A 24,643-nucleotide genomic window follows, 5' to 3' on the forward strand; every position below is an offset into this window, starting at 1 on the left:
TGTTTACGGAGCCTGGCTGGGGCGATATACCAAGCAGCGCATTCTTTACGGAGCCTTACTGGGGCGATATACCACGCGGCGCACTACGACTTAGGCCCGAGGGGTCATTATCGATATAACGACGACGACGAAGGACACTCAGGTGAGTGCCCCAGCTGAGACTTAACTAACTAGAACCTTAGGTTACGATATGAAGAGAAGCTAGGTTGTGACAGATAACCTGAATACATTGCTTCCAATCGCATGAATTGTTGTTGAAGTGCGTCAGGGTATATGAGTAATGAATACTATAATAATACAAAAGATTGTGAATGTTGTGCTGGAACGAGGTAGTATCACTGATGTTGGGTGGACGTGCTGTGTTAGCAGCGTGGACATATGGAAGCGCTGCGCTGGCAGTGTACACACAAGGATACGCGGGAGTATCGCCGCGGTATCGCCACGATTGACATGGTCTAAATTGGCGCCGTATCGCCGCTAGCGCCGCGATAGCGCGGCGGCCGCTGTAAAGAAAAAAAAAAAAAAAAAAAAAAAAATTGCCGATGTGGTATTGCTGTTCTTCTTTCATCGGGGACAGTCTCAGAAAACATGACCTGACTCCTTACAATGAAAGCACTTCCCTTGATTCATCAGCTCCTGTCGTGTATTGTCATCAAGTTGAGAGCTGCTTGGACCACTGGTAGCCTTCTGGGAGTTGTTGCGGGAGTTCCGACTCAGATTGCGGCGTTTGGCCTCTTGGGAGTTGACGTTCAAGGACTGGACTACTGTACCCACATAGGCTGTAAATTCATCAAAAGTCTTATCATCACCAATATAGGGAAGGGACAACTCCTTGACCTTGTCAGTGAGTCGTCGGTTGAGCTCAATCTTGTATTGGTCATCAGGGATTCCAGCCTCACTCGCTAGTAGCAGGAACTTGGCCAGGAATTCAAGAAACTTGTCGCCAGGATGCATGTACATAGTCTGGAGTTCAGCATCGGCTTCCATGCGGCAGTGGGGGTTTCGAAAAGCAGTAGTGAGTGTCTTGAACATCTGTTCCACACTGGTATAGGGATCAGTGGCATCTTCACGCAGTCTAACGCTCAACTGTTGACGCGCCAAACCTCCGGTGCGAGAGGTGAGATAGACACGTTTCATTTGGTCATTGTCAAATCTGTCTGCATTGGCCACAAACTTCCCTTTCATCTCGATCATCCAGTCCTCGAACTTGGGTTCTTTGCCATCCGTGAGGAGTGGAGGGTCAGGCACCTTTTCAGATTTGCCAGATGGCTTGGTGCTTTCCACAGTGGAACCACGGGAACGCAGCTGTGCTTCAGCATAGGCAGTCTTGTACTCATCACGCTCAGCCATAAGATCATATATCTGGCTCTCCTTGTCCTCCAGTCGGGTTTTGTGTTCCTGGAGCTCAGTGTGAAGAGTCTGGACACTTTTTTTCATCCATCTGCTCGCGGTATTCGTTCTCAAGGTCAATAAACTGGTTGAAGGTATCGGCAACATAGTCAAATAATTCCCCGGGGTGGTCGCGGCACTGTGCCAGGAATTCTTCATAGGTGATAATCTTTCGACCTTGCTCTTTCATGTCCAGGGTCACATGTCGGCTCTGGGTTCGTTCGGTGGCGTCTCGTGCCATCATGACTGATTCGGTTCGTTCGTTCGATTCGATTCGTTCGGTTTGGGGTGGCTCTCTATCGCAAGCGTGTGGATCTCTCTGGTGGAGTCCTAGCTGTATGCGCTAGAGAGGAGGTTGTAAAGAAAATAAAAGAGTGATGTTAGAATTATGTGACGGTCTCGAGCAATATGAATCTATTGGTAGACTATCTGACGAAATTCTAACATGAGGAGAGGAAGGATAGAGGCAGGCCTGCCGGTGATGAGCTATTTAGTGTGTGCGAGGGGTTTAAGTGATGTGTAGTGAATGTCCTATGCCAAACAGGTCAAAGTAATCAAACATGCCATACATCTTGTGAGCGTCTATGCTCCGTGACAATATTCTTATACTCACCTAAATTTAGGGGAAGTGATTCGGCTGTCCTTAGAAGGAACTAGGCCCTTTTTGCACAAAACCCTTGGCGAACATGCCGGTTGAGCAGTATGGCAGGCCTGGCGTCTAGATCATTGTGTCGGTAGGGATCGCTCGTTTGCTTTGTTGAGTCGTCCGTAATTTGAGTGGCTTTTGTTTAGGTGGGTGGCACTTCACAATTTGATGCAAATCCTTTTTCTCATTTATTTCTCTCGACTGTTTATATGAGGGGCTCTATAATATGGAGCTTGAAATTGGCATTTAATGAAGCGAGTTCCACCCAAATCCCAAGCACATAAGCCTGAAAAAGCATAAATTGAGCAGATACAAAATGCAGGAGAGCGATCAATGGGACTTCCAAGCCTCACTGCAGGACAGTGACGAAGAAATTGATATCCAAGATACCATTGATATTCAATATACTGATTTGGAATCAGAGTCTGACTCTGTACACACGTCTGACAATGACTTCATTGACCCGCAGGACGACCTTTGTAACATAGGAGACTATGACCCAAGTTACACTGACGAGCTCTCATCGCTGGCATCTTCGAACAATGATTTTCATGGCAAGCTGGTAAGATACACTCTTTTATTCATTTCCATGCACTTATTCATAAATTTTTAGTGGGATAAAGGCAAATATGATGAATTCGATGTTCTTGACAAGCGGCATATTGAAGGTGCCAATGGCAGAGTACCACAGGTTTTAATACAATGTTGGGTTAAAGAAAGCATTGTCCAGGATTTACGCGACCTTCTTCGTGTCTATCGTCAAGAGACACCCGAATGAAAATGCTATTCCAGCCTAATAAAAATTTCCGGTCACTTGCTTAGGAGGACTGGAAGATATTCCTGTACCGGTGGGCTATTCTTGGCAATAGTTTTGAATTCAGGACTTCTAGATCTCGATGGCTAAATAAATATAGTTACCAGTGGGCGCTGGGAGTTAGAATCAAGTCTTGTTCTGTGTTCCTTGCCATGACCCGATTATTTAGAGTGACTCTCCACTAAATTAACTAACTCGGGAGTCGATTATTCCGCGATTAACGAGGTCTATACGGAGAGATCTAGATTGACGAAAGAGGTATATTGCCCATAGGCCTCGAAATGGGACCGCAAGGACCGCAAACCAAACTGGACCAGACCGCACCACCCTAAAAAGGACCCCGACCGACCTGTAACCACGGCCCATTTTTACCACTTCTCTATTGCCTCCAATAATAGTAGATCGTATTATCTGTATTAAGCACTGACCTGTCTGGATTACATATGTCACCCTATCGATCACGCGCGGCGGGCAGATAGTATCAGATTGAAAGCATTGATCAAAGTTCGCTGACACCACTAAATACAATAACAATTCACAAAAACCAGTGTTTCGGATGCTGCTTGCTTCAAACACTTTTTGCCACACTTAGGAAAGCGACACAGGTGGCCCCATCACCTACTGTGGAGGAAGTTCTGTGCTCCACTGTGCTTTTAGAACTCGCCCCAGCCCGCCCGCGAAAGCCATGGTTCTCTACTAGGGCTGCCTTCTGTTTATCTGGCTTATCTGGCTTCAGTCGTTTGCGAATTCCCGCCGGTTTGGCGATGCCATTGGTCAGGATGTTGTCCCGTTGTTGGGGCGTGCCTGGGGTGCGGTCTCTGGCTGAATAGCGAGTGACAGGCGCCATGCTGATTGTGGTTGCTGTCGTAGTGTGGGAAGCTTTAGTCTGTACCCACTTTAGAGACCCAGTGGTAGTCACGTGAGAAACAATATGGAAAAAGGAGGAGCTGCTCCCAGATCACTCACTGAGCCTGCTGCAGGTATCCGGGAGCAGCCGGAGCGGCCGGTGCGTGCTCAGTGAGCAATCAGTGAGTGACTCGTAACGCTCACGGAGCACTCACGGAGCAATCACGTGCTGCCCTCATAAAAGCGGCGGCACCCGTATCGGGCAACCGGGCGGAACTTGCAGAAAAACAGTTCACTTATACACTACTAAACATCTCCCTGCATGAAGAAATTGCAAAACTGATCTTCGGAAAATGGTGCCTAGGAAAACGACTGTCGGACGCTGACACACGGACCATCACCATCTCCAGCCCCATCCTAGGTTATTACCGGTGACATTGAGGTCATGACCCCATCTTCTGCCATCCTTTGAGATAGAGATGCCGAATCTTGCCTTGACCCGTCAGAATTTTCTCATGATGGCGAAGGACGCGTCAGAGGACCAAGCCAAGATAGATTCCACCTTTCCCTGAGATAAGACACGGCCAATGAGAGGCTACTCAGAGAATAACGAAGCTCGGCTTCAAAGCAGAAAAAACCTGCGTGATTGGGTATGTCTCATAATGCGAGCGTCTACATGGACAAATTCGAAGGTTCACCAAGCCATGACGCTGCTGTTGGCCTTGCTACTGTTGCATAGTCTATAATTAAAAGGCTGGCACTGCTCTCTCCTGTACGTTTCATCCTATGTCTGCTGTTATAGAGAGCTGTTCTCACTAACATCCCTCAAGATAGAACAAGTACAACTGGAATTAACGTTGACGTTGCACAAAGATGGCTTTGCTTGTATTAAGCCCAACTTTGGAAAGAGGTTCGACGGAGTCTGACTCCAAGCTCGCATGTGACGCTGCAGGCTGGCTGGAGTATGAAGACAGCACCATCGACGTTGTATTGGCCGTGTCTATCCAAGAGGATATTCCCAAGTTTATGATAAAAAAATAATGCTTAGGACCTAGGCCATCTTGCCCCTTATCGCGAAATGCGTCACTGAAACATGTCATTCCGTCTAGGGCTATACTTCCTTCACCAGCCCGACGTCTTACTGACTCATTCACATTTTTAGGTGATAAATAGTTGACACTCTCCCTTCGAACAAATTCGGGAGTATTAGGAAAAGAGCCAGACGTATCGTGGACTCTGAGCATAGATCTTCCCAAGCCGCCCCAAACAAAGTCGCCCACTATATGGTGTACCATCATTGACGGTGGAAACGAGTGGCTAACACAGACACCAACGATTCACCACCACCGGCGAGATATCAAGGAATCAACCGGATGTCGTACGCTCAAGACGTTTTTAAGGCAGCGACAAGCCATGCGCCGCCTTTGTCAGACACGTAACCGAACAGCTGGGGGAAGGCTGGAGATTTCTCGAGAGTGACGGGCACAAGGCCACCATTTCGGAAGATGGCACGATTATAGACCCTTCCGTTCGAACGGCTATGAATTTGAGAAAGGGGAGTCCAAGGAACAGTCACTGATCTCAGTGGCGTTAAGGGACTGGCTGCATGCCAAGTGGTGCACCCAATATTTTCCTATTGACAGTGAGGTCGACGTAGTTCTTATTTTCGACTGCTGTTACGGATTTTTACTACACTTCAGGTGGAAGGGGATGTTGATTCGTCATATCCAATGGTCCTTCATCAAGTTCCTCAAATGGGTAATCGTGAAGTCCTTGCTCATTGCAGCAATGTATCCATGGGCCAGCTTCCGGTAAGCATGGCTGATGCCATGGCAAAAGATCCTTCTTGAGGAACCGGTATACTTTCCTCCGTGATCCCCTTTCTTACCGGCCAACTACGTTTTTATCAACTACACTACTGCTACCACAACGCATTTCCCAGAATTGAAGACATACCCATCCTATTCCCTAAAACTACAAGCCCTATTAATAATAAACCAACTGCGTCGACGTAGGCAACACAGAACTTCCCCTCCCCGAACTACTACCAGTAGTAGTCCCATTCCCCCCATCCGTCACATTCGCCGCACAATAACTAAACCCCTTCTGCAACATACAAGGCTCCACACCCCTCAAACTAGGATTCCACGTCAGGAAATCCGCCATACCAACCTCATAGGTCGCCAGCACAAAATCACAACTGTTAATACTATCCGTAACACCGAATGCTTTCTGCGCGGCAGCACGCTCCTCCAGACTTGGAACGGAATAGTACTCCACATATTCATTGCAATCCGCTTTCGTACCCGGAGCATGCGGGAGCGAAGTCACCGGCGTAATAATCGGCGCTGGCGCAGACGGCAGCACATCCGTAGTCGTCGAATACGAAATCGGCGGTAGCGTGTACACCGGCTTGGTAGTCGGATACCCTTTATACGTCGATATATCACCGACAGCCTGTACGCAGTATGCAATATCAAACATGAGATTTCCGCATGTAGAGTTTACCTCTGGATTGAGGAAGAAGAAGTCCTTTAGGGAGATGCCGTTGCGGATGGAGATTTTGTCGCAGTAGTCGCCTTCTTTGATCACGTACCATTTTGCGCAGCGGGCGTTGGATTCGGGGGGTGCGTTGGTTGGTTTCGGGATTTTGTTGGAGTCGCTGGTTGTTGGTGGTTGGGTGGATGTTGTGGTTGTGTTTTGGGGGAGGCGGCCGCCGGGGGGTCTGCACTTGTTAGGGCTGGTTATGGATATGTATGAGTAATGGTTATGACTTACCCAACGCAGATAAATGTAGCAGCAAGAGTTTGAATATTCCCACAGACCATGTAGATATTCGGATTCCAATTCAACAAACTCATAGCACTCAACCCAGGATGCTTCTGGATTATATCCTCACAACTCTCATCGTACTCCACCCGATACAATTCACATTTAGCTGGTAGACAAATCGACCCCACAGCCTGCAGATTCTCACACCCCGGACCCAAGCCCCCGGCACTAACAAGCGCATTCGTAGACACGTTATGTGCCAACGAAATCGATTCACAAGTATCGTTCTTCTGCACACGATACGGATTCGCGCAAAGCGGCGTAGGATTAGGATCTGACGGAGCAGTGGAAGAGAAATTAAGTGCATAGGGCGGTGGCGATGTAAACGCGTATCCTGTCGCCGTGCAGCTCTTTGTAGTCGAATTGAACTCGCTTGCGAACTCGTCGTCGTAGCCGAAGGCGGAGTTTAGTTGGTTTTGCATCATTCCTAGCATGCAGTCGGAGCAGTTCTGGGGCGCTGTTAGGTGGGTTTGGTTGAGCCATGAGGTAAATATTTCATCGCAGAAGTGGCCGGTTGCGCTGTATTTGTTAGACTTTTGTCCTATCTAAGCACAAGGGTGACTCACGAGTCCTTTCGACATGATAGACGGTATGTATACAAAAATCGGTCAATGATGAGTGTTGCTACAAACGTCAATACCATCATTAAGCTCAGAGGAAAGAAACATACCAGGCCAATCCGCCCCCTCATAAGTAATAACATCCGTATTATTACACCCACTCGCAATCGTCTTCCTTACGTCCGTAAGCGAGGTCTGGCAACCAGTAGTACACAGCTCAGATAACTGCTCTGAAGCCAAGCGAGGATTGCCCTCTGAAACGTCTCCCAGGAAAGAAGGGCATTTCACTGTCGTGTTAAGAGCGTGTTTGCAGGTTTCGCTGATACCAGGGTAGTCCACGGAGAACCCGCCATTTTCGAAGACTTGTGCGGTGATGGCTTGGGTCCAGAGCACCAGGACTAACAGAGACAAGATTAGCGATTTCATGATTGACCAGAATATTTGTCAATTGAGAGAATTGTAAGTGAGAGAAGTGAACGAGATGCTGTATATCCATTCAACAGACCATAGATATGAGGCTCTTCTACTATAGGGTTACATGCATGGGCGTACAGCTTATCCCCCGGAATATTTACACCGTATGATAGATCGTTCCTGTGCGATGATCTGTAACTGCCCCCTTTCCGCGAATGGTTACATCGGGGGGAATAATAGTGAGCCGGCACGTAGGCCGTTTACTATGTTGGATCGACTTTTATACTTCATTGGGCCTTGGTGTGCCAATGCACGGACTCCCTTGACACGGATTCAGGGTTAAGGGCTACGACTATGTCCTGTGATACCCATCCCGTGTAGGATCTTGCAAGCGTCCCTGGACAAAGGTTCAGTGTTTGCCCTACATTCTCCGTTTCCAGAGTCACCGTGTACGGATATCACCGTCGTATAACCATACCATATCTAGATAGATATCTCGTAGTATAATACCTCATCTCAATTGCTTCTGCAAGTCCTCACAGGACCAGCGGCTATCAAATTCCAACTTCTTTCCCAGATAGCAACATGATCCCCCTGAAAAAACTAACAAGAACAACAATCCTCCTACTCCCCTTAGCCCTCGCCCTCCTCTTCCTCCTAAACCACCACACCAAATCCCCCACCCCCAACATCCTCACAACCCGAGACACCTTCACCCCCTCCGACATCTCCCCATATACACACAATCTAACCCGCCGACAAGACTACACCTGCGGCCCCGGCCGCCCCTGCTCCAACGGCGCATGCTGCGGCGCAAGCGGAAACTGCGGATACGGAAGCGCATACTGCGGCGACGGATGTGTCTCGAATTGTGATGCGGTGGCGGAGTGTGGGAAGGATGCTAGGCCGAAGGGAAAGAAGTGTCCGTTGAATACTTGTTGTAGTCAGTATGGGTTTTGTGGGACGACGGAGGTATGCTCCCCCCCCCTCCCCCATTTTTCAAGGATGATGAGGGGAGTTTGGTTGGGGGACGTGCTGACTGGAGGACTTGGGTAGAGATTCTGCGAAAAGAAGCATAAGTGTCAGTCGAATTGTGTGTTGGATCCGAAGCCGCCGGGTGGTTCTGCGAAGGGACAGACGCAGAGTAAAGGTGCATCTCATGACCCGGTACCCATACTCAATACATTCACTGACAGGTCAGTAATCGGCTACTACGAATCCTGGACGCACAACAAGAAATGCCATCAAATCGCCCCCAGCGACCTCCCAGTTACTGAGATGACGCATCTCAATTACGCCTTTGCGTATATCGATCCCAAGTCTTATGAACTGGTTACCATGAAAGATGAGATACCCGAGAGTCTGTTCCAGAAAACGGTCGATACGAAACAGTATAATAAGAACCTGAAAGTCTGGGCAAGTGTTGGGGGCTGGGATTTTTCGGACAATGATACCATCACGCAGCCGATTTTTAGTGATATTTCTTCGACAGAGGCGAAGAGGAAGAGGTTTGCTAATAAGGCAGTGTTGTTTTTGAATCGGTATGGGTTTGATGGGTATGTTAATTCTGTTGAAGTCTCTTTCTTTCGAAAGATAGGGCTAACGATGCAGACTCGATATCGATTGGGAATACCCCGGTGCGCCTGATCGTGGTGGAAAGCCAGAAGACACCAAGAACTTTGTCGCGTTGATGAAGACGCTTCGCTCGACGTTTGATGCTTCGCCCAGACAGCTTGGGATATCTTTCACAATTCCATCGTCATACTGGTATCTCCGGTGGTTCGATATGCCAGGCATGATGAAGTATGCGGATTGGACGAACTTGATGAGTTACGATCTACACGGTGTCTGGTAAGTAACCAGCCCTCCCGAAGCATAGTCAGTGCTGAGATAGTATAGGGACGCAAACAACCCCATCGGCAGCATCGTCCAAGGCCACACCAACCTAACCGACATAAAAAAAGCCGCATCCCTCCTCTGGCGCGTCGGCATAAAACCCTCGCAAATAGCCCTAGGTTTCGGCTTCTACGGCCGCTCCTTCGAACTCTCAGACCCCGCCTGCTCAAAACCAGGATGTCCATTTAGCGGCGGCGCAAAACCAGGACCTTGCTCCGCGACAAGCGGTATCTTGATGCACTATGAGATCCAGGCAATGATACACCAGCTCTCTCGTCCGACTATTGACTCTGATGGATCTCGGGTCTCTGCTCTGAAGCCGATTCATGATGAGGATGCAGCGGTGAATTATTTGGTTTTTGATAATAACCAGTGGGTTTCGTATGATGATGCGAAGACATTTAAGCAGAAGCTCGACTGGGCTAATGGTATTGGGATGGGGGGCTCGCTTCTCTGGGCTTCTGATACGGATAATTCACAGTATAGTGCTATGTCTGCATTCATCGGGAAGAGGGCCTTCCATCCGGATCTTGCGTCGAAGGCACTTCAGCATTCAAAGGTTACCATTGCACAGAACCATATTGGAGAGAATGGCCAGGATTGTCTCATAATGAAGGACTGCGTTGATCACGACATAGTAAGATGTCCTGATGGGCATAAGAAGATTGGATGGGATAAGGCGGGTTGTAAGGTACGTGTCCAACCGTTTTCGCTGGCTGCCAAATAGGTTGGCTGACGATGAGTATAGTCAGGAGAAAAACTAATCTGCTGCCCAACACATTCTGCACCAGATTCGTGTACATGTTCGTATTCCCTTTGTCACTTTTCGATATGTGGTGAGCGCTAACCCCTTCAGGGCGCGGTAGTGGCGGCGACTGCAACGGACAGTGCCATGCTGGCGAGTCCACTTTATTCAAGTCCTCATGGTAAGCTGCTATCCAAGATTCGCTACGCTAGGTTCCTCTGCTAACGTATGTTCCAGGGGTGGTGGTTTCAAAGCAGAAAGTAGTACACATAGATGCAGCCGCGGAGCAAAAGTCTTTTGCTGTAAGGCTGGCAATTGGGAAACCGTAACGCACGGCTGCCATTGGACAAAAAGGTGAACGATATCTTCCCGGAATACCGTCAAATGCGATACTGACACGATCTTAGCGGCGCTCAATGCAAAAAGACAGAAAAGGAACTGGCCCGCAAAAAAGAAGGATGCAGCTTCCTTTGGCCCTGTTGGAGTGAGTTCATAACATTTCAATAAAACTAGAACAGGAAAAGATACTAACGGACCCAGCCCAATATTGCTGCCCTAAAGATACTCCATTGGATGACTGTACATGGCGCGGTAGCGCTCCCGATTGTGCAGATGCAAAATGCAAGCAAGATGAAGTCGCAATCGACAACAACGCATCTGGTGGTGGTCATGGGTGTTCATGTAAGTCCAATCTCTTGGAGTCATGTAATTCTTCTAACATCCAATGATAGGGGGGCGAAAGAAGACCAACTGCTGTAAAGCCATCAAACCTCCACCGCCACGGCTCACCTGCAAGATCACTAGCTGTAATATCATCGACAATCTCTGTGACGACTCACTGGGCACTTTATCAAAGCGGAATGAAGCTGGGCTGGAGTTGCACTCGTTCGAGAAACGTGGGAACCCAAGAGATTTTTCATGGATACTGCAGTCCGGAAGACGCATAACTATGCGGTCAAGGGGTTATCCTGGCCCAACGCGGTACATGCAGCTACTTCGGCAGAATCTGCAAGGACTCGCAAGAAGATGGTTCGAGATGAGATCTCGCGATTGCGCGAATCCCAGACTCCGTGACATGGCTATTAATGAAGAAGGCGGACCTCCTCCCCAGAGTAACACCGAGCATCCGGTACCGGTAAGGGTTCATGCTTTTGGATGAAAAAAAAAAAAAAAAAAAAAAAAAAAAAAAGCGCTTGCTAATTCCGACAGTTGGTGGTTCTGTCACGTTTCGCTGCGACGGCCAACCACGGCAGGCTCCCTAGAGCGGTGCCCGCCAGGGGGCAAAATAGCATACCGCAGGGACGGGAAACTCGTGCAAGAGCGATACCGGATTCTTTCTGGCAAAATTTTTGGAACGATGCCCACGGCCTGCCCTCTGGGTTACCTCGAGTGGCACCAGGATCAGATGATTTTCGTCAACCCGCCCAGCGCCTCTTTGAAAGACTCGGTTCGACTACTAACCCTAGCCATTTCATCCTTCTTCAAGATTCTGTCAACGCTGTCAAGGGGAAACTTGAGATCTTTTATAGCCCAATGGAGGTTCGCATATTCAATAGACACGTTAGGCTGGCGGCGGGCTCAGAAGGAACGGAAACGGATATTATGACATTCATGGCGCCACTCCGTGATGTGAGACTTTTCCTCTTTTCGAAAGACCAGTAAGTCACTTACACTCATGAATCGTTTGCAGGTAGTCGCGGTGTTCCAGTATTTGCGGGACCCGCTTGTGATGGAACGCATGGACACCACCAGCAGCGGCATGTATGACGACTTGCGGTTGATTGAATATCACACCCTAGGCAGCGATGGGTAAGTTTGCTTAACCTCGATGACCGCGATTTGAACTTTGAAGTTACTGATGCGGAGCCACAGTTTATCGGATCATTGGAGTGAGTTTTGTAGGTTTTCCCTCGGATCTTCCTTGCTTCGGTGTGCTGGAGATTGCTGACAGTGTCTTTAGACCAATACTACTTCGAACAGGTGTCGGAATTTGCACGAAATTGGCTCCAAGGACGGATTTATTACGCTCGGCGACAATTCGAAGCCTCCGATAATCCTTTCCGCGATAGTGTGTTGAGGGACCTATTGGAACTCGAAAGCCAGATTCCAAGCATGAAGTATCCATGGGAGAGCTAGAAGAGGATCGATGTGCATGTGATTTAGAAGAAATGTCAAGTACAAATACTACCAAGTCACAAGCTTCGGAGGTCGTTCATAATAGGTATACCATATGTCGTCTCATCCAAGCATCGAATGATAAAAGCCTGCCGTTAAATTTACCGACGCCAGCCTCACCCAACCAACATTCTCCTCACTGCACCCCTCAATTGGTTCATATGTCTCGCCATCGTCTTCGAGAGAGTGTCCAGCAGCTAGTAGTATCTGACCCATGGGAATCCAGTTGGCTTTGACAAAATTCACATAACCGAACAGTCCAAATCGAGCTCGGGAGGTTGTGGAGTATCATACGCAACACTCCGCAGGGCATCATGATCAACATGAACAAAATAGTTGTATCTTGGGATGCCATAAAATCCGTATGGGTGTTTTATCCGTTGAGGATTTTCAACATCAGCTGCCCCGGCTGCCCACGCATTGAAGCGAGTGCGAAGCTGGTCCTTGGATGCATTCTCTAATGTGTCACGGCCCTCGATAAAAGTCCACTCCAGGCTATCAGCAATCTCTGGTGCATCTGATTTCGCAATCAATTCACGTGCTTGGTGATTCACAACATTTTTGAATCGAGACCATGCTTCATCGTCGTTGTAGGTGCAGCGGTAGATGACCCAGCCCCATTTGTCGTAATTGTTCGCGCGTAAATGAGACAGGATGTCCCGTTCTGATGAAGCGAGGGTTGGACCTGGCGAGCGCAGCCTCATCATCGTTCCTGGTAGTGGTAAGAGAAAAGGACGAATCCTGGTCAGTCGGAGAGACTGCCCAAAAAGGACAGGACCTGATTGAGGCTATCATGAGTAGTCAAGATTGAGCAACCTAATCTGGAAGTGGTTTGCGAGAGGAAGGTGAGGGTAACATATGCCAAGACCCAAGACTAATGTACTATGTAACTCTTTTCAGCATAGTCATCACGTGTGTCTGTACCCCAGTTGAGACCCTTGATTTTTCAGCTAGGGCAGTCTTCCTCCTCGTATACAGATGGGCTGATACGAGCGTTTAACATGTGACCGAACAGGGCCAAGTCACACACATCAATAACACATACAGGGGGGGATTCTGCAACGGTTTGGTAGTTATACAGGATGCATTGAATACCCGGTGTCATGAGTGTAGAAGTACAGAGGACGGAGTACAGATATTTGAAGAGTTATCCCCCTGGAGGTGACAAGGTACGAATACGGCTGAGTGGATTCCTTCGATCTTCATGTGGGTCACGTGGTGGGACTATGGTAGTACAAGATACTTAGTACACCAAGGCCCATTAAATGACCCATTTTTTTCTTTTTCTTTTTCTTTTTTTCTTGACTGTGGAAAAACTCAAAGAAAAGTCTGATCCGAGATTACCGTGGTCTATCAAGGCTCTATTGCTGTACTGTGTACATATATCTGGAATGCCATACTCGGTATATAGGTAATGTATGTATGTATACCACCTTGCAAAGTACTTGTACAAAATGCCATACATACAGAGTACATCCCATATGCCAGCTCATTTCCCAGAGCATTCACCGCTGGACTCAGCGTTCCTTCCACCATAAATACTACATAAATATCCATTGATGATCCTGACCGGGCGTTCCCCACTGGTCCACTCCCATCCGCAGCCACAGACCAGTGACGTTGAGAGTTCAGGTGGCCATCCTGGCCGTTGGATCTTTCTACTATTCTCCCATTCTCCCATTCTCCCATTCTCCCATTCTCCCATTCTCCCATATTATTATCAGTATAATACAGAGCAAATGTTGATATATTATACAAGTACAAAGTAGTCAGAGTAACAGATATATTCTTTACAGTACAGAGTACATAATACTTATTTACTGTATGTATTAAGAATAAAAATAGCCAAGGCCCTAGCACACTAGACCCCACTGGCCCCGTAGTATGGCTGGACGATTCGCAGTCGTTTCCGGCTGGGCCTGTCAATGCATCCACTCTAATCTCTTTCGCTCTCGGTCCCGTGACTCCCGTCCATACCCCAGACTTCCCAACACACCCTTTCAATCCTTTTCATTCGCGCATCTCTGCTGCATTTACTTTTCTTTCTGTTCACTTGTTTTTTCTTTTTCTTTTTCTTTTTCTTTTTTCTTATTTAAATAAAATAAAATCTCTTCCTGTGTGCTGGCAATAGGGCATTATCAATCCACTTCTTTTTTACTCCTCACTAGTACGCCTGCGGTTTGGTGTCTCGGCTCCTTCTCTCTCTCCACCTCACACCAGCATATCCACGCTTACTTGGCCCAACTTAACTCTCTCTCTCTCTCTCTCTCCTCTTTCCATCTCAAATTCTTCCTGATCTCGTCCCTAGTCTGTTTCTTCCATCTCCTTGTCTTCCTCTCCGGGAATCCTCGAGTCAACATATATTCAGACCGATTTTATCAATAAATAGAATTACAAAGAATCTAACCGAATCGCGGAAGAAAAAAAAAAAAAAAAGACCCTGCCATCCTGGTGTTATGTTCAACTGTCCTGGGACACCTTGACTGTCGCCTTGCCGGAATTGATTCGTCCAAATCGAATTGTTTACTCGCTTTGTTTCGCGCCGGCTCGCTGGTTCGCCGTTTGTACTGGACACAGCATATCTGCCAAGCTCGACATTCGGGATTCGACTGATCGCGACGGACGCCTGCGTTAGGGTGACCTGCTCTCTCGAGAAACTGACTAGGGCTGTGACTGTCAGGCCTGATCCCTTTCTCGTCCCTTGCTTCCCGCTCCCACCTCCAACGAACACACGGAATACTTCGGACGGCTTTCATTCTCTTTCGCGTCGCACGCCCTTTTCTAGAAAAACACCCCCTCTATCCCTGAACTACCTACGATCTCGACTGTACTCGACTTGTTTATATCCCTCCTCCAGACCCCTGTCTGGTCGGTAATTGACCCTTTCAAATCGTCCACTACTGCTCGTGTTGATGTCGCGTCCGGGGACCAGTGGTGGGGGGTCCCGTTGAATGTCGAGTGATACCGGTTCAGGTCCATAATGAGGTGTCGGAAACGTTTCAAGGAGGATGCTTCTTGTTGATTTACCAGCAGGGATCGAATTTCGAAACGGAGAAAATACCCCTGTTCGTTCTCGACTTAATACCACCATTATACCACCGCCCCTCAATCGTTGACGTCGACTCGTTTCCTTAACTCTTCATTTTTTTTTTTTTTTCCTTTCTTATTATTTTTATTTTTTTATTTTTTTATTTTTATTTTTTCAACTCCTTTCCCTTATCTATAACGGTGAAAAGCGGACACGCAGGAACAGGCATTTACCCCACTCAGGTTGTAAAGATGTTACCTTCCGTGGCGCCTTTTCCGTCGCTTCAGCCACATCACCACATGAGCCATTATCACGCCCCGAGCAACCTTAATTCGTCCTATGCCTTCAACTCGGCTTTTCCATCGTCGCTCCCTCGAAATGACCCGTCCAAAAATTCTCACCAATCGATTCCTAGGACTCGATTACAATACCCGCATCCCATCCAACGTCTAGATCTGCGCGATAACGCTGCTTCCAGCTCGAGTCCCGGCGCCGTCGGTGAACACGCGCTAAGGAGGAAAACGCCAAATGGAACGCTTTCCGCTGGGTATGATGGAACCCCTGGGGATACCACCATCCAGCCTCCAGCAAGCAAGCACATTTTGGTGTCGTCATTGGAAGCGGGGCAGGTCCTTTCTCCGCAGACGGGTTTTCTCATGGAGAACTGGCAGCAACCCGTCCTGGATCAATCGTCGCGACCTAAGCCTTCGAACTTTCCGCCCGTATATAACAAGAGTGATGCGATCAGAGGTGTTGCAGTTGCGGGGGATTTGACCCAGGATGCAAATGGGACCGGCTGGGTACGTTCGATGAATTATGATCCTGGAATGGACTCGATTCTCAATCAAACTTTACCCATGCAGCAACAGCGGTTTTATCTACACGATGGCGCATACGTTCCTACAGTACTACCCGCTACGCTTCAACCATGCGTCGGTCCAACAGCATCTGCCGGCAGCGGACCCTATGGCCCCTACTGGCCCGATGGGGTGTACATCCCATATCGTCCAGCCGCACTACGAGATTCACGATTCAACTCGCCAGCCTCGTTTGCGAACCCGAACATGCAATTCTATGATCCGTCCTTGAACGCGCAGAACTCGATACCCCCTGCAAACCACCCCGATGCAGCCATCGCCTGGAACCCAGCGCCTTTAGGGATGCTGAATCTTGATTCCACGGTCAAAAGCAATTTTCCGCCGCGCTATTCAGACCAGAAACCCCTTGACTCTGCTCTCAACCAACAGGTCCTGCCAAATCACTCGCGACAAAATACCGCACCTTACCCCTCGCATCCGCCAAGCAACGAGCCATTCGCCCCGTGGCCAAGCCTACAGCATCCAGTGCCTGGGCACAATCCACGGACGACGAATGGGGAGTTCAAGGAGAAAGTCCTATCGTGGGCCCACGGTGTTTACGTTGACCTTCTGGCTTCGATTCACCAGGCCCGTCGGAATAGCATCTCCAACAACACCGGGGATGCCCAGAATCAGCGCTTGCTGAAACCCAGCATCTACCCTAAACCGCCACGTCAGCCTGGACTGGATTTCTCCCAACCAAGTCGTCACCATTTCCAACAGCCATACGGCGCATCTGACATGCAGATGATCGACAGACTGCGCCATACGGGTCGATTCACAACATCTGTTTCTCGATTCCCCTCGGGCCCCTTCAACGAGAACCCGAGCGCCAATGCTGTATCAGCACTTGAGATGCTGTCCCACCTTTGCACAGAAAGTGGGTGGGAATGGATCGACGGGATGCTCTTGGGAGGTTGCCTGGCTTATGGTCTTGGTGACTATCACAAGGCCATGAGATGGTACTCCAGGATCATGGCCAGAGATACAACGTGAGTAGTTTGCGTAGTACGGTATCTGACATAATATACTAATTCTGTGGATCTAGGCATGTTGAGGCTATATCGAATCTGGCAGCGACTCTCCTGGCCCTTGATCGCCGCGAAGAAGCGTTACACCACTGGCTACGTGCTGTCAAGCTGCGCCCAAGCTTTTTTGAAGCCGTGGAACATCTTGTGGGCCTCTTGTGCAACACACACCGCGGCAAAGAAGCAGTCAACATCATCGAATACGTACAAACGTCCCTGCGGCATCCGAAAAACGGGGACTGTTTCACGACCGACGAGCATGCGAGTGAGCCCGAGAGTGATGCAGAAAGCGCGTCTGATATGTGTATGTATGAGAAGGCATCATTCGATTACGACAACGACCTTGGACATCCAACTGGACATCCAACTTCGTTCGATCAATGCGCCCCGGATAACCGGCCGCTGGGTTTCGCCTCCAGCGGCTACGCGATACCCGGAGCCGACAACGGCAGAATGCTGGCCCTTGTACACGCCAAGGGGAATATGCTTTATGCACTGGGTGATAACGCACGAGCCGCTGCGGCTTTCGAGGATGCAATCTTGATTACGGCTGGGCGGAGACTCCATGGCATTCGAGGTCTTATCAAGCAAATTTTTGCTGCTTTTTCATATGGTTCCTATTCGTCAGGCCAGCATGACAGCGGGGAAACGATCTTATTGTACCCGGACAAAGCTCTTCAGACCTCGAAGTTGGTCTTCTCTCCGTGCGGTACACCGCCAGGGATCAAGTTTGTCGCGGAGGGTCTTGCACGCAAAGCTGCGATTTCGACAACCAGCAACTCTCTGCTTTCCCTGGCAAAGATCTACCAGGATGGCATGTCCAGTATCTCCACTTCGGGTGCCCCAAGGTCTGCTCCTGGCGTTCGCGACATCTTGGCGCTCTACTACCTGTCACTTTCGCTTCAGCAAAGCCCGTCTACTGCTAACAATGTTGGAATCCTGCTTGCTGGTATTCAAAACAGCCCAGGGAAGAGCCCTGCTCGTTCCAGCGGCGAGAGCCAACACCTTGACATACCTGGTGTGATCCCTGGAAGCGGGATTTCACTTGCTCTGGCGTACTACAACTACGGACTGCGTCTTGATTCTCGGCACGCGCATCTGTATACCAATCTTGGTAGCCTGCTCAAAGATATCGGCCAACTCCATGCGGCTATTCGAATGTACGAACAGGCTGTTGCGTGTGACAATAATTTCGACATTGCCCTGGCGAACTTGGCGAATGCAGTCAAGGATGCTGGTCGGGTTAACGATGCGATTGTGTACTACAGGCGGGCTGTGAAGGTGAATCCGGAGTTTGCGGAAGCAGTGTGCGGATTGGCCAACGCTCTGAACTCGGTCTGCAACTGGGCTGGCCGTGGTGGAGTCGCCAATGGACATGGTTTCCGGGATCGGTGGCATGTCGATGAACAAGGCATGCTGCGTGACGCGTACAGCCTCGATACAGGTGCTGGCTGGATTAAGCGCGTGGTTGATATCGTGGATCGGCAACTCCGCGAGGGTGAAACCTGGGGTCGTGGCTTGCTGACCCCGGGTATGGTGGACCAATTGTGTGCACAGCTGGCTCCAGCTGTGGACAGCCACCGTCTCTCCTCCGGTCAGAAAAGCTCTCTGGTCTCGATTCTGCAGTCATGGGCGGGCCAGAGATGGGAGGGATCCCGGATTGTGCGGCTCGTTGAGCGTGCGATTCGTTCGCTTACTTGGCAGTGGTACCAGGATCGTTACGTCCGTGGCAAGGAATATCCATGGACGAAGTACAGAAGACCTCAGCTCCCGGCTGGGCTTACAGCACCGAATGCGCCAACCGTCTTACCGTTCCACACGTTTACTTGTCCTCTTTCTGCGAAGCAGGTGCGACAGATCTCACAGCGGAACGGTCTTCGTATCTCGTCATCGACCCTTCGTGCACCGTGGCTTCCCGGCACGGTTTATCCGCCTCCAGCGCCGCCGAATCCCTACCTCAAGGTTGGATATGTGTCGTCTGATTTCAACAACCATCCCCTTGCCCATTTGATGCAGTCCGTATTTGGTCTGCATAATCCGTCCAAGGTGAAGGCATACTGTTACGCCACCACTCCAAGCGACCGGTCCATTCATCGTCAGCAAATTGAAAAAGAGGCACCTGCCTTCCACGACGCCAGTGCCTGGTCGGTTGATCGACTTGTCAACCAGATCGTTGAGGATGGAATTCACATCCTAATCAACCTAAACGGTTACACACGGGGTGCCCGAAACGAGGTCTTTGCTGCTAGACCTGCACCGATCCATATGTCCTTTATGGGTTTTGCGGGCACCCTTGGTGCCGAATGGTGTGACTACATCCTTGCCGATGAGCTGTCAATCCCTCCCGAGACATTGAGTCCAGGTAGACGCAAGACGTTGATGGAGGAGCGGCTCCTTGAGGAGGACCATGGCGAAGACATGGAAGGATGGGTGTATGGGGAGAAGATTGTCTACACCCGTGATACGTTCTTCTGTTGCGATCACCGACAAAGTGCGCCGGATGCGCATGAGGCCCGTCTCACCTGGGATCAGGAGCAAGAGTTGCGATGGCGGATGCGAAAAGAGCTCTTCCCTAACCTTAGGGATGACGTTATTATCCTTGGTAATTTCAACCAGTTATACAAAGTGAGTGCGCCCAATTTGCTTTGATTGGACACAGCTAACAAACCCCAGATTGAACCAACGACTTTCCGTACTTGGCTTCGTATACTTGCACGGATTCCTAATGCCGTGCTCTGGTTGCTCCGCTTCCCCGAGACCGGAGAGCAGAATCTCCGGGACATAGCTGTTGCTTGGGCAGGTCCAGACACTGCATCTCGAATCATTTTTACAGATGTGGCACCCAAGAACACCCACATCTCGCGCGCGAAAATCTTGGACCTGTTTCTTGACACTCCCGAATGTAACGCCCACACAACAGCAACAGACGTCTTATGGAGCGGAACCCCCCTCCTCACATACCCCCGCTATAAATACAAAATGTGCTCCCGCATGGCGAGCAGCATCCTCAGCAGCGCCCTCCCCAACACCGACCTAGGCCGCCAAGCCCAAACCGAACTAATCGCCTCATCCGAAGAGGACTACGAAGCAAAAGCCTTCCGCCTATGCACAAGCACACAATACGCGCCCGGCGGAAACGGCCGCGCAAGAGGTCGCCTTTTCGACCTCCGCGAAATGATCTTCTCAGAAAGACGGGGAAGCAGACTATTCGATACGGCGCGCTGGGTGCGTGATTTGGAGAATGCGTATGAGCAGGTTTGGAAGAGGTGGGTTGAGGGGGAGGAGGGTGATATTTGGTTATGATGAGCTTTGACTTGACTTGATATTGGCATTGGATTATACCCCTTGAGCATCTTTTTCTTTCTGTTACTTTTTTGAGTTATCCTTTTTTTTTTTTTTTTTTTTTTTTTTTTTTGTTTGTTTTTGAGTTCTGGATGTGTTCAACATGTAGCTAAGGCGATTGGGAGTCGTTCATACACGGTTTGAGATTCTCATCTACCTTTTGGAATATGGAATATGGCGTCACTGTATTTTGTCATTTCGTGGCCGGGCAAGTTGGTCTACACTCTGGGGATTCTTTCACGAAAGACGGAAGACGGGAAATGGTGTTTTGGCGCAGAATCTGGATAATAGTACACCTCGGAGTTGACGAGCCTAACCGGCCTGGGATAGTTTATCTAGCGTGATTTGATTTGACTTGATAGGGTAGGAGTTTTGGTATAATTTTATTTGTTAGATGTGATGTATTTTGCATTGCATGGATTTGACATCGTCCATTGGGACTTGTACATGTCTTGTATCGGATAGAAGGACCGATTTTCTTCCCAGCGCTGTATTAGAACCGCTATATCCACGCAGTATACGTGAAAACTGACCATTATTCATATAGAGCCCACATCCCAGAATCTCAGAGTACTATAACAGCCGGGATTCAACGACGAGAGATAAACAGGGCCACTGCATCGTGAACGGGCCTGGCCATGCCGTTGATCTAATTTTTTCGCCCCTGTGTCAACGGGGGATACGTAGACCAAGACCAAGACCAAGACCATTATACCGTCCACGGCTTTTATGGTAGGGATGAATTCGGACTCAAGGAGGTACGGGGAGGTACGGTATTGTTTGGACCACCGGCCGGGACAAGGTGCAATGTCCGTCATTGTGACGGTCTCGAGCAATATGAATATATATTGGTAGACTATCTGACGAAATTCTAACATGAGGAAAGAAAGGAAAGAGGCAGGCCTGCCGTCGACGAGCTATCTAGCGTGCGCGAGTGGTTTAAGCGATGCTCAGTGAATGTTCTACACCAAACAGGCCAAAGTAATCAAACATGCTGTGCAGCTCGCGAGCGTCCATGCTCCGTGACAGTCATGATCTCTTGTAGATATCAGATATAAAGGGCTATGTGTTAAGGCGATTAAGATCCTGGTCTGTATGAGCTGAGTCCACTTGTATCTTTATCATGCTGCCGCATGGACAGATAGCCGGCACATAACGCGTTCCATCGTGTTGGTGATAAGACGGTATGACATATAGCAGTGAGTCAGGAGTCGAGTTTGAGGTGTGGCGTGTGACGTGTGGTATGTGGCGCGCATTTGATTGTGGTATGTTCTGTTGTAATACTGTCATCGCTTGATAATGAAGTCTGATGGTGTTTTTTTCTGATGGATTGGGGAAGTTTCAACTGACGGTGCTGGTAGCTGGATTGTGGTCTGAAAGGGAAGATTCAGAGATTTGAGCCACCAGTGAGCACTGGTGATCGGCTGTTCGTGGCTGGGCTCGGAAACTCCGACTTCAAAGACGAGTGTTGGTTTTGGGGGAGTTATGTGATGAGGAGATCGCGTATTCTGGATCTTATTTCGTCGAAAGTCTCCGATTAAGCAGCATAAATCATCTCTTGTCTCATGTGTGCCATGATGAGTGCAGTAACAAGTAACCAAAAAAAAAAAAAAAAAAAAAAAAAAAAGAACAGACCAGACTTGTCCTGTCTGCGTGCGTCCAAACCAGCCCATCTAACTCGTTGAATCTGACTTCGATTACTAGATTTAGTTGATCTAGGGTGTTCTTGTGTTGCGAAAGTTGAAACCCACGACGCTAGTTGCTGTTGTGGTTGGATGGTTTAGGGATTTTAGCCATCCGTGAGTGCTTGGTGACGTTGTTTCTGGCTAGGCTCTGATGCGCCGACTTTGCGAAAGGGGGTTAGCTTTGGGGGAAGTTATGTGATCGGGAAGATCACGCATGACCGGTCAAGCATCTGGTACCTTCGGTTTACCAGAATAACCCCCCCCCCCCCCCCCGGTAAGGAGTTTTGACGCATACTGGTTTAACTATCATGAAAATGACAGCGTCAAGAATAAAACTTGACAATCGACCATAAATCTTGGTCTATGACTATGTTCTCTCACATAACTTAGGGTCTGACTTGCCGATTTTAAAGTACCCTGTCAAACGGCAGGGAGGAGAATTAGAAGCCCTGGTTGTTAAGATCTATTTAGCTGCTCAAATGTCTTTTTCGATTGAAATGAAATTGGACTCGGGGGGAAGTGTCGTATTCATGTAGTTATTTGGACCGATACGAAGCACAGCATGATATTTGGCATATCACAAACTTCTTTCAGATAAACCTGCGGGAGTCTGACGGCAATATATCCCATTATTCTGGTGATATACTATGCAGACCACGTCAGTAACTCTCTTGTTGTGTCGTACGCCTGGTTGTGACGCGACTTAATAGAATTTCTGGTGCATTCTGCTTGTCAGAATGGCCCTGCCATTGACCGCTTGATTCGACAAGTATCTATGGCTGAAGCAGATCTGCTATCTCGACGCTCACTTCCGTGACGCCCCGGTACCAATTGGCGTTGGGATTCTGGATGGTGCGAGCGATCAGCGCATTTGTTCTTGTACTGGCTATCGTGACAAACGTGACGAGTAGACGGGCCTGCAGAATTGCGAACCCCGGGGTTATCGAAGCCGGGTTGCTTGGAACCAATTCTAGCGTGAGATTGGAAGATAGGTGTGTTTGTAAGGGCGTGGGTCAGGAGTATTCCGGCTCCTGGACCATTCGAACGTTGTTATTGGTAAAGTGTCGAGTAATCCTCGGTTTACTGGCATATATATCTCTTTGCTTCGGGCGTAAAAATGGTGTCTCTGTCTTTGTCGGACTTGATTGATAAGTATCAATGGATTTAACTAGGCTTCGGACAAACCAGACTCGATTCATCCGTGAATGTCCAATCTAGCTGGCCCATTCATTATGAGTTTAATCACTGGGTTCAGTTATGTGCGGCATTGCGATGTTCACAACTGCGCGACGTGCGGAATGTTTCAAATAAGTCTTCCGTGATGACTGGTGTCCTGATTTATTGAGACGGTAATATCAGGAATACGAGAACAGGACTGATTTGTCCATCAATTGGACCCCAGACTTGGGGGAGAAGTCTGTAATTGTAGCAGTTTGCTCAAACAGTTGATTCCGTATGTCGACATAAAAGGGTGGTAGTTGTTTGACGATGACACCGGCCACCTTGTTTGTTTCCGACCGGGCTTGATGATACCATGATTCGTCTGGCTCTTTTATCCATTCACTTGATCTTGGTCTTCGAGATACGCTTGCAAAAAGTCATGGGTTTATTCACCTCGCGACTCATTTCTAAACCCTGATGCTCCATGGGTATGGGAGACTGTGGTCGCGGACTTGATTCGAGCCAACCTTCGTCTGACTCCAAGAGCCCCACAAGGTTTGACACCCTGCATTGCTTATAGGCCTTGATCATTAGTTATCTGCAAAAGATATCTTATGTCATCCGCTTCCTCGTCAAAAGTAAGTCAGTTGAAGAGATGTATGTTCGGGAAAGGTGGTGTAAACGCTCCACTGAAAAGGGACCACGCGCGGTTATTCAGATCCGGGGCTTTTATGTTTCTCGTTAAAGGGTGATTGAGGATCAGGGATTATTTCTGGTTGAGCCTCATTCTGGCTAGCTGATCTTGCAACTCTTTGGTCTATAGTGGCTATGTTAGTTTGAGAACTCCTATGGGATCGTATATAAGAGAAACGTACAGAACAGTATTCGGTCAATAGACACTGTTGCTTCGGTGTTTAACAAGAAAAACAAGGCCCACAACGGCGTCATGGGTCACCGTCGTTATTTCTATGACTTGCTGACGAGACGTTTCAAGACGGAATGTCCATTCGAAAAACGTTTTTTGATTGGCATTTCTGGTAGACTATACCAACCATCATCATGTCTGCTGGGATGTAGAAACCTTCGGCTGTTACTGGATTGATGTATCGGTTTGTTGCGAGCTCATCTGCCAATGAAATAAATTGCTCAGGAGTAGATCCGTATATGAGAATACGCTGTTGATAAAGTTTGTGTTCTGTCACGGGCTCGGAATAGAAGATAATAA

At 48.7% G+C, this 24,643-nt stretch overlaps 9 protein-coding genes across 9 annotated transcripts; 4 read left to right on the forward strand and 5 right to left on the reverse strand.

The window, feature by feature from the left end:
• Positions 1 to 555: 555 nt before the first annotated feature.
• On the reverse strand, positions 556 to 1,495 carry ASPGLDRAFT_44482 (uncharacterized protein). Its single transcript, XM_022546035.1, has one exon. The coding sequence runs from the start codon at positions 1,435 to 1,437 to the stop codon at positions 580 to 582; it is 858 nt and encodes a 285-aa protein (XP_022403326.1). The 5' UTR covers positions 1,438 to 1,495; the 3' UTR covers positions 556 to 579.
• Positions 1,496 to 2,351: 856 nt separating this feature from the next.
• ASPGLDRAFT_56229 (uncharacterized protein) lies at positions 2,352 to 2,917 on the forward strand (the record flags this gene model as incomplete). Its single annotated transcript, XM_022548180.1, has 2 exons — positions 2,352 to 2,597; positions 2,649 to 2,917. 2 exons carry the CDS (start codon positions 2,352 to 2,354, stop codon positions 2,811 to 2,813), a joined length of 411 nt encoding a protein of 136 aa, XP_022403327.1. The 3' UTR covers positions 2,814 to 2,917.
• Positions 2,918 to 3,313: 396 nt separating this feature from the next.
• ASPGLDRAFT_44483 (uncharacterized protein) lies at positions 3,314 to 3,775 on the reverse strand. Its single transcript, XM_022546036.1, has one exon. It carries the CDS (start codon positions 3,694 to 3,696, stop codon positions 3,418 to 3,420), a length of 279 nt encoding a protein of 92 aa, XP_022403328.1. The 5' UTR covers positions 3,697 to 3,775; the 3' UTR covers positions 3,314 to 3,417.
• Positions 3,776 to 5,649: 1,874 nt separating this feature from the next.
• ASPGLDRAFT_56230 (LysM peptidoglycan-binding domain-containing protein) lies at positions 5,650 to 7,513 on the reverse strand (the record flags this gene model as incomplete). Its single annotated transcript, XM_022548181.1, has 4 exons — positions 5,650 to 6,420; positions 6,474 to 7,046; positions 7,094 to 7,151; positions 7,198 to 7,513. 4 exons carry the CDS (start codon positions 7,511 to 7,513, stop codon positions 5,682 to 5,684), a joined length of 1,686 nt encoding a protein of 561 aa, XP_022403329.1. The 3' UTR covers positions 5,650 to 5,681.
• A 573-nt stretch (positions 7,514 to 8,086) lies between these two features.
• On the forward strand, positions 8,087 to 12,278 carry ASPGLDRAFT_33539 (uncharacterized protein; the record flags this gene model as incomplete). Its single annotated transcript, XM_022544320.1, has 15 exons — positions 8,087 to 8,473; positions 8,558 to 8,651; positions 8,703 to 9,057; positions 9,113 to 9,352; positions 9,401 to 10,088; positions 10,146 to 10,200; positions 10,254 to 10,323; positions 10,380 to 10,496; positions 10,550 to 10,626; positions 10,683 to 10,823; positions 10,874 to 11,277; positions 11,352 to 11,771; positions 11,833 to 11,951; positions 12,015 to 12,040; positions 12,103 to 12,278. The coding sequence occupies 15 exons, from the start codon at positions 8,087 to 8,089 to the stop codon at positions 12,276 to 12,278; spliced, it is 3,369 nt and encodes a 1,122-aa protein (XP_022403330.1).
• On the reverse strand, positions 12,222 to 13,371 carry ASPGLDRAFT_44489 (uncharacterized protein). Its single transcript, XM_022546037.1, has one exon. The coding sequence runs from the start codon at positions 13,022 to 13,024 to the stop codon at positions 12,560 to 12,562; it is 465 nt and encodes a 154-aa protein (XP_022403331.1). The 5' UTR covers positions 13,025 to 13,371; the 3' UTR covers positions 12,222 to 12,559.
• Positions 13,372 to 13,560: 189 nt separating this feature from the next.
• ASPGLDRAFT_1254524 (uncharacterized protein) lies at positions 13,561 to 14,086 on the reverse strand. Its single transcript, XM_022540559.1, has one exon. It carries the CDS (start codon positions 14,028 to 14,030, stop codon positions 13,671 to 13,673), a length of 360 nt encoding a protein of 119 aa, XP_022403332.1. The 5' UTR covers positions 14,031 to 14,086; the 3' UTR covers positions 13,561 to 13,670.
• Positions 14,087 to 15,596: 1,510 nt separating this feature from the next.
• Positions 15,597 to 20,533, forward strand: ASPGLDRAFT_121344 (UDP-N-acetylglucosaminyltransferase; the record flags this gene model as incomplete). Its single annotated transcript, XM_022540233.1, has 3 exons — positions 15,597 to 17,194; positions 17,251 to 19,855; positions 19,904 to 20,533. 3 exons carry the CDS (start codon positions 15,597 to 15,599, stop codon positions 20,531 to 20,533), a joined length of 4,833 nt encoding a protein of 1,610 aa, XP_022403333.1.
• Positions 20,534 to 22,891: 2,358 nt separating this feature from the next.
• On the forward strand, positions 22,892 to 23,473 carry ASPGLDRAFT_1254682 (uncharacterized protein). The gene has a single exon (XM_022540560.1). It carries the CDS (start codon positions 23,107 to 23,109, stop codon positions 23,404 to 23,406), a length of 300 nt encoding a protein of 99 aa, XP_022403334.1. The 5' UTR covers positions 22,892 to 23,106; the 3' UTR covers positions 23,407 to 23,473.
• The last annotated feature ends 1,170 nt before the right edge of the window (positions 23,474 to 24,643 follow it).

The sequence above is a fragment of the Aspergillus glaucus genome, assembly GCF_001890805.1.
Source record: "Aspergillus glaucus CBS 516.65 unplaced genomic scaffold ASPGLscaffold_5, whole genome shotgun sequence".
In the NCBI taxonomy this organism is placed as follows: Eukaryota; Fungi; Ascomycota; class Eurotiomycetes; order Eurotiales; family Aspergillaceae; genus Aspergillus; species Aspergillus glaucus.

What these genes read in the sequence shown, in the direction of transcription:
- ASPGLDRAFT_44482 (XM_022546035.1), bottom strand. Translation starts at nt 1,437, where the DNA reads ATGAAAAAAAGTGTCCAGACTCTTCACACTGAGCTCCAGGAACACAAA.
- ASPGLDRAFT_44483 (XM_022546036.1), bottom strand. Translation starts at nt 3,696, where the DNA reads ATGGCGCCTGTCACTCGCTATTCAGCCAGAGACCGCACCCCAGGCACG.
- ASPGLDRAFT_44489 (XM_022546037.1), bottom strand. Translation starts at nt 13,024, where the DNA reads ATGATGAGGCTGCGCTCGCCAGGTCCAACCCTCGCTTCATCAGAACGG.
- ASPGLDRAFT_1254524 (XM_022540559.1), bottom strand. Translation starts at nt 14,030, where the DNA reads ATGGGAGAATGGGAGAATGGGAGAATGGGAGAATGGGAGAATGGGAGA.
- ASPGLDRAFT_1254682 (XM_022540560.1), top strand. Translation starts at nt 23,107, where the DNA reads ATGGTGCGAGCGATCAGCGCATTTGTTCTTGTACTGGCTATCGTGACA.